This window comes from Arvicola amphibius, chromosome 3 (assembly GCF_903992535.2).
Source record: "Arvicola amphibius chromosome 3, mArvAmp1.2, whole genome shotgun sequence".
Taxonomy (NCBI): domain Eukaryota; kingdom Metazoa; phylum Chordata; class Mammalia; order Rodentia; family Cricetidae; genus Arvicola; species Arvicola amphibius.
In genome coordinates, this window is record NC_052049.1 from 143835021 (window position 1) to 143842168 (window position 7148).

The following is a 7148-nucleotide window of genomic DNA, read 5'->3' on the forward strand; positions in this document are numbered from 1 at the left end:
TCTGGTTTATAATCTAGCATCCATACTCCCTGCTGAGCACTGAGGAGATGGTGGGAACAGCCACAGCCACCGTTCGTTGATTGCTTTTCATTTGACAGCATTGCCCATTCTTGGGACTCCCTGCCCTGTTAGATCTTCACCCAGAAGACAGGCTTTATTATCCTCACTTTTCAGATGAGGAAACCAAGCTGGGAAAGTTGATGTCCCTGTCCAAAGTACTGCACGTAGTGACAGTGCTAGGGGCTGAGGTGGCTCTGTCCGTCTGACTGTTGTGCCTGTGCTCTGAGCCACACTTTGGGAATCAGGTGCATTCCAGGCCTCCTGCTTTGTTCCGTGCCTACGGTGAATGTGGGTTATGGCCTTTGGGCCTCAGCACACCTCTCTGTAAGGCAGTCCGCTGTCCCGGGTTTGCTGGAGGAACATAAGGGGCTGGTGGGCAAACCGTATGAGACTCTCCTCTAGCTTATACAAGAGTCCTCCTGAGTCCCAGAAGTGCAGTTTCTGGGTCGGAGACCCTGAGCCAGGATGCCTTCCCAAGGATTCTAGGGGCAGGGGTCAGTGGCTGGGGATGGCTGCTCCCCATAACAGACTTTCTACCAACTCTCTCTGCAGATACTACCCCAGTGGAGATGCCTTTGCTTCTGGGTCAGATGATGCAACGGTATGTTTCTCAGTTATCGAGAGCCCTTTTAAGGCAGAGGGAAGAGATAATAGCTTGTTTTTACTTTATTTATTTATTTGCAAAAGTGGCAGGGTATTTTATTTAAAGCAAAGCAACAGAAGGGATCAGGAAACACCACAGGAAGCACCAGGCCTTGATTTTTTTTTCAAATTTTGTGTATTTTTATGCGTATGGATGTTTTTGCCTGTATGTTTGTCTATGCATCACATGTATGGTGCCCTTGGAGACCAGAAGAGGGCACTGGGATGCCCTGCAGCCCCCATCTGGGTGTTTAAGCCCTGATCCTCTGGATTAGCAGCCAGGGATCTTCAACCCTGTAGCTTTATTTGTTTGTTTTTGTTTTCCGAGACAGGGTTTCTCTGTGGAACAGCTCAGACTGTCATGGAACTCACTTTGTAGACCAGGCTGGCCTCAAACTCACTGAGAGTCACCTGCCTCTGCCTTCCAAGTGCTGGAATTACAAGCATGCATCACCACTGCCTGGCACTTTATTTTATTTAATCAACTTGTTTTCTGATCACTGAAGTCATGTGTAGTCACTGAAAAGGAAAATGAAGGAAATTAAATTACTCTCCTTTCCTAAGGAAAGCCACACACGGTCTAAGGAATCCTGAGTGCTCTTTCTCTTTGTCAACACAATGTCTGTTTGTAGATTTATCTTTGTCACCGGACCACAGCTTGTGCACATTCTGCTGGGCTAAACAAGCACTTTTCGCTCGGGTATTCTCTTAATAATTGTCTGGAATTTCATGTTACTGGCATGCCATCATGTGCTCAAAGAGTCGTCAATCTGGAGGGAGCTCTTCCTAAGGTTTCCCCCCTGTTAAGAACCCTGCCATAAAGCCCAGCGTGGTGGTACAGTGCTTGCAACCACAGCACAAGGGAGGTGGAAGTAGGAGGGAGAACAGGAAGGAGTTCAAGGTCATCCTCAGCTAGCGGAGCTAGTTCCTGACCAGCCTCAGATACAAAGCAATAGACCTTGCTGTCAGTAAATATTTTCATTCCTCTGAGTGTTTAAACTCTCGGGCATTGGTCACTCACCTAAAAACAGGTTCACTCCTCGTGGTTTCGTTACAAGGAGCAAATTATGTTGATGTGTTTTTAAGAGAAAGCGTAATGTCATTTCTTGTTGGCCTTAAAAATATCAAATATAATATCTGGTACTGACTGAAAAAAATATCAAATAGCCTATTAAATAATAGGCTTCACTCTGAACCTATGGAAGACATTACAAGAGAAATTATGCATTTTAATAATAACAAAAATCTTAGGGCTGAAGAGCTGGCTTGGAGTTTAAGAGAACTTGCTGCTCTTCCATGGGACCCAAGTTTAATTCCCAGCACCCATGTCAGGTGACTTACAACCTCCTTTAACTCCAGTTCCCTCTTCTGTCCTCCTCATACACCCATACACATGTGCATTCATACACGCATGCACACACACGTCCTTATTCGTCAGTATTCACATAAATAATCAAATATTTTAAAAAACATTTATGTGCCAAAAGTATGTACATTTTTGCCATGCCATTTCCTGGAAATAATTCTATTCCAAAGGTTCTGTTCCTAAGCTAATGTAACTATTTCCGACATCAACATGTATATAAAGATTTTTACATAAAAATGTTCATCACATGGCTATGAGCAGTTCTGTTATTACTGCCCAGCCCATTACCCCTTGTAATATATTCAGAAACCAGTTTTCTTCCAACAAAAATAATGTTCATCATACAATTATGTATAAAAGAAAAAATTAGTCATAAGTCTGGCCTAACAGATTGAGACATAGCCACGTGGAGAATATTGGACAGACATGTAAATCATCTTCTTTGAAGGCTAATTCTGGAGGTGCTTACTACACAGCGTTGAAAGAGACGGCAGTGAGGAGCTCACCCCATCTATTTCCACACTTAGCCAGGGTTTCTGCTGCTGTGATGAAACACCGTGACCAAACTCAGGTTGGGAAGGAAAGGGTTTATTTGTTTTACACTTTCATATCACATTGTTCAGCATCAAAGGAAGTCAGGACAGGAACTCAAACAGGTCAGGAACCTGGGGCAGGAGCTGACACAGGCCATGGAGGGACGCTGCTTACTGGCTTGCTTCTCATGGCTTGCTCAGCCTGCTTTTTTATAGGACCCAGGACCACCAGCTCAGGGGTGGCCCCACCCACAATGGGCTGGGCCCTCCTCCATCACTAATTCAACAAATGCCCTACAGGCTTGCCTACAACCCAAACTTCTTCTCTTCTTCTTCTCAGAGCTGAGGACCAAACCCCAGGGCCTTGTACTTGTTAACCAGATGCTCTACCACTAAGATAAATCCCCAACTTCTTATCTTAGGGTGGTATTTCCTTATTTGAGGCTCTCTCCTCTCAGATGACTTTAGTGTGTCAAGCTGACATGAAAGTATCCAGCACATATACATAAAATAAAGAAACATAAAATAGAACATTGCAGTCATTAGCAAATACCTCTAACTTGGGGCGACTTTCATTTCCTCGAGCATGAATTTCTAAGTATTTCGGAATGTTCCATGTTGACTATGTGTGCTTCATCATGGAAAAGAAAGTAGGGTTCTATGTTTATCTCTGTCCCTGAAGAAATTTTCTACACTTGCTGTTTCTTTGAGTCTCTGCTGATTAACAGGAAACGGGGCTGAAGTATAAAATAACAGGAGAGAAAACTAAAAAGGTTTTCTCCTGTCGTGCCTCAAGCTACAGAGCTGCTGACCCCCAATAGTAGTTCTGTGGCCTGCCCTTTGACAGATTGAAGTCAGAATGATTTGCACCTTTGTCTGTTTCTTTGCAGTGTCGCCTCTACGACCTGCGAGCAGATAGAGAGGTTGCCATCTATTCCAAGGAGAGTATCATATTTGGAGCGTCGAGCGTGGACTTCTCCCTCAGTGGTAAGGTTTTATTTCAGAAACTTCTCCAGGAGTGTAGGACCTAAAAAGCAAAGCACCTCTCTGCCTAGCTTCGCCTCTCTGAGCCTTTTGTGGGGCGGTACACTCAGGCCACATCTGACCTTCAGATACCCTTCACCTAACACACTCCCCTTTCCCTTTGTGCTGGGAAACTCCCTGCTGCCCTGCCCACAGCTGGGAGACAGCTAGCAGAAGCCAGGCCAGTGCTGATGGGGCACTCCCCTGTTCTGAGTCTACCCCTTTGCACACAAAATTACAACCACTTTCTGGCACCTCTACGCAGCTCAACTGTTCCATCCCCAAAAGCATTGGTCACCTTAACCCAAGTTGAAGGTTTAGAAATGGCAGGAGTTTCTGCTTCCTCTAAAGCCCAGTGGCAAACTACACACATTTGTTTTGTTTTCGTTTTTCTTTCTTTCTTATTTATTTATTTATTTATTTATTTATTTATTATGTATATAATATTCTATCTGTGTGTATGCCTGCAGGCCAGAAGAGGGCACCAGACCTCATTACAGATGGTTGTGAGCTACCATATGGTTGCTGGGAATTGAACTCAGGACCTTTGGAAGAGCAGGCAATGCTCTTAACCTCTGAGCCATCTCTCCAGCCCCCATTGTTTTCAAGACAGGGTTTTTTTCTTTGTGACAGCTCTGGCTGTCCTAGAACTCGCTTTGTCAACCAAGCCAGCCTCTGTCTCTTGAGTGCTGTGATTAAAGGTGTGCTCCACCACCGCCTGGCTTCCTACATCTCATGTGAGCCTGGCATGGTGGCTCCTACCACATGATGCTACAGTGATATTTCTGTCTGTCCCATGCCTTCCACAGAGGACAGTGACGGCTTTCTCCTGAACTGCAAAGGCAGCATACAGTGCCTGCTGCATAGTGGGCATAGATGAATCTATGTTTATTGGCTGGATGGATGGATGGATGGATGGATGGATGGATGGATGGATGGATGGATGGAGAAATTCATTAGTCATTAGTAAGTAAGTGAGTGAGGACGGGTGACAGTCAAGGAAGGAGAAACAGGAACTGGTTTAACCATTGCATCTTCTGCTTCTAGGTCGCCTGCTCTTTGCTGGGTACAATGACTACACCATCAATGTCTGGGATGTTCTCAAGGGCTCCAGGGTCTCCATCCTGTTTGGACATGAAAACCGCGTCAGCACTCTTCGGGTTTCTCCTGACGGGACAGCATTCTGCTCAGGGTCATGGGATCACACCCTAAGAGTAAGAGAGACGTCCTGTTTTCCTGTTTGAAAGGAAAGGAAGGCCTGGTGGGCTTCCTGAGATGGGATGTCAGCCAGCATTCTCATGTCCAGAGCTACATGCCAAGGGGGCGTCTCTGGGAGGTCAGGAGTTTGTCCACACAGGTGTTCAGAGAGACCAAGAACAGTGCCGAAAGAATAATGGAACTTGAAGAACCCAAATGTTTTGTTTCTTTTTCCCCTACATGTCTGATGTTGTTGTGATTCTGGCCTTGAGTAAGTCACAGGTTCCCAGTCACTGCTCCCTGTGCTGCAGGGTTCTCCACACTGGGACAGACTCCATGTGTCAAGTCACAGCCCCCTGTGAGGAGGTGAAGGCCCCTGGGATGGCCTACTGATTGTGTGAATACTGTTGCAGGAGAAGGGCCTTGTGGCTTTGATCAACTTTTCAACTCCCCTAGAGTCCCACCACCACAGCAAAAAGCAAGGACGTGGGCGTCGGGTGTTCCTGGAGCAGGGGAGTGCCGAGCTCATTGCCCATTGCTATGCAAGATCCCAAATCTGACAGAGCCTTGTGTGAGGGTTTAGGGGTCGAGTTTGAAATAAACTTTTGTATAAAGACTTGATTAGGCTGGGACATATTTGGAGCATAATAATTTTAACATGGCTGGGCAGAGGGTGAGGGGCAGATTTTAAAGAAAGTCTTAGAGGGGCCAACAAGATGTCTCATGGGTAAAGGTGCTTCCTGCCAAGCCCAACAGCTTGAGTTTGAGCCCTGGAACCCACAGAGTGGTGGAGAGAACTGGTGCCCACAAATTATCCTCTGACTTACACTACAGCACACACAGACACATACACACTAAATCATGAATGAAGAATACTGTACTAAGGTCTTAGAAAGTAAGCAGCCCTTCCTGTTCTATTTATTTTAATGGGAGTAGGTTGAATGTCTAGTTTGGGGACAAATAGATAAAAAGATTTTTTTTGCAACGTTACAAAAACAAAGTTTAGTAGTGAGGTGTTGAACAACAGCGAGCTGTGAGGATTTGCATGGTTCAGTTCTCAGTCTAAGGCGTCACCAGCAGCTGCCCTGCCGACGGTTAACTGAGGGGTAGGTGTTAGAGATGCTGAAGCCCTTGAGAGCCCTGTTTGGTGGAGTGTGTGAGTGGGAGGTGTGTGTGTATATGTGTGTCTGTGTGTGTATGTGTGTGTATGTATTTGCGTGCGTGTATGTCTGTGTGTATGTATGTGTGTATGTGTGTGCATGTGTGTGTATGTATGTGTGTGCATGTGTGTATGTGTGTGTATGTGTATATGTGTCTGTGTGTATTGTGTGTATGTTATATGTGTGTATGTGTGTGTGGTGTGTGGTCTGTGTATGTATGTGTGTATTTGTGTGTGTATATGTGTGAGTGTGTACAGCCTGTTTTCCTCTGTTAAACTCAAGTTTTATGAATAATTAACTACTAAAAATGATCTGTCTTCGTCTTCTCAGGTTTGGGCATAATCCTCTCACGGCGTGCACGAAGAACATATGTCCTCCCGTGTAGCTATGACGTCTAGAGGAGCCCAGGACTTCCCACGGGCTAGCTTATGGAGCAGCTTCACAGCTCAGCCCTCACTCAGCCCTCCAGTGTCACCACGAAAACCATCCCCTTCCTGGAAATGCACCCCTGTAGGTCTCGGCACTTCGACTGTACCTTCGAGTCCTTGCTTCATCTCCAACACTCTGTAAAGTTTCTCTGTTTTTTAAGTTATTTCATCCAATAGAGTTCCACATTTATCAGCATTTAAACTGTCCCCCATTGCTTCCTCGAATCCAGTCTGTCTTCAGAGCACTTTAAACTACCTATTCTTGGCGTGGACTGTGGCTTCTAGAACCTTCCTCTGGACATGCCAGCTCTCCGGACTGTGCATTGGTCTGTCCGAGAAGAAAATTCCAGCTCCAACTGTGACTACACAGAACCACTTTTTAAAACTGTTTTTATGTAAAAGTATCTCTTTTTCCCAACCTGTTCAGTTGTATTTTTTTAGATGAAATGTTTTTGTCTGGGAGAGCCTTTCTAAAGGAAGCAGACACATACAGAAAACAGGCCAGATGTCTGACTTGCGGCGCTGCGATAGTTGGGCTAAGGCGGGGCAGTCCCCCACACTGGAGGGAAAAACTGGTTGCCATTAATAGCTCAAACGCTGCCGAGAGCAACCAGAACCTTCTGTGGGAAGACAAGACACTAAATGGGTTAAGCCTACTAGTGGTGTTATCAGAAATGCCTAAGTTAAAGTGGGTGTTGTCCATGTAAATAATAGTCGAGTGTCCTACACAGCGGCTGTA

At 45.5% G+C, this 7148-nt stretch overlaps 1 protein-coding gene across 1 annotated transcript in view; it reads left to right on the forward strand.

The window, feature by feature from the left end:
• Gnb5 (G protein subunit beta 5) overlaps positions 1-6724 on the forward strand; it is a 31501-nt gene extending 24777 nt beyond the window's left edge. Inside the window, exons 8-11 of the mRNA XM_038323127.1 lie at positions 613-661; positions 3492-3588; positions 4672-4838; positions 6312-6724. Coding sequence (XP_038179055.1) covers positions 613-661; positions 3492-3588; positions 4672-4838; positions 6312-6323 — 325 coding nt within the window. The 3' untranslated portion in view covers positions 6324-6724. The remainder of the gene's footprint in view (positions 1-612; positions 662-3491; positions 3589-4671; positions 4839-6311) is intronic.
• Positions 6725-7148: the final 424 nt, after the last annotated feature.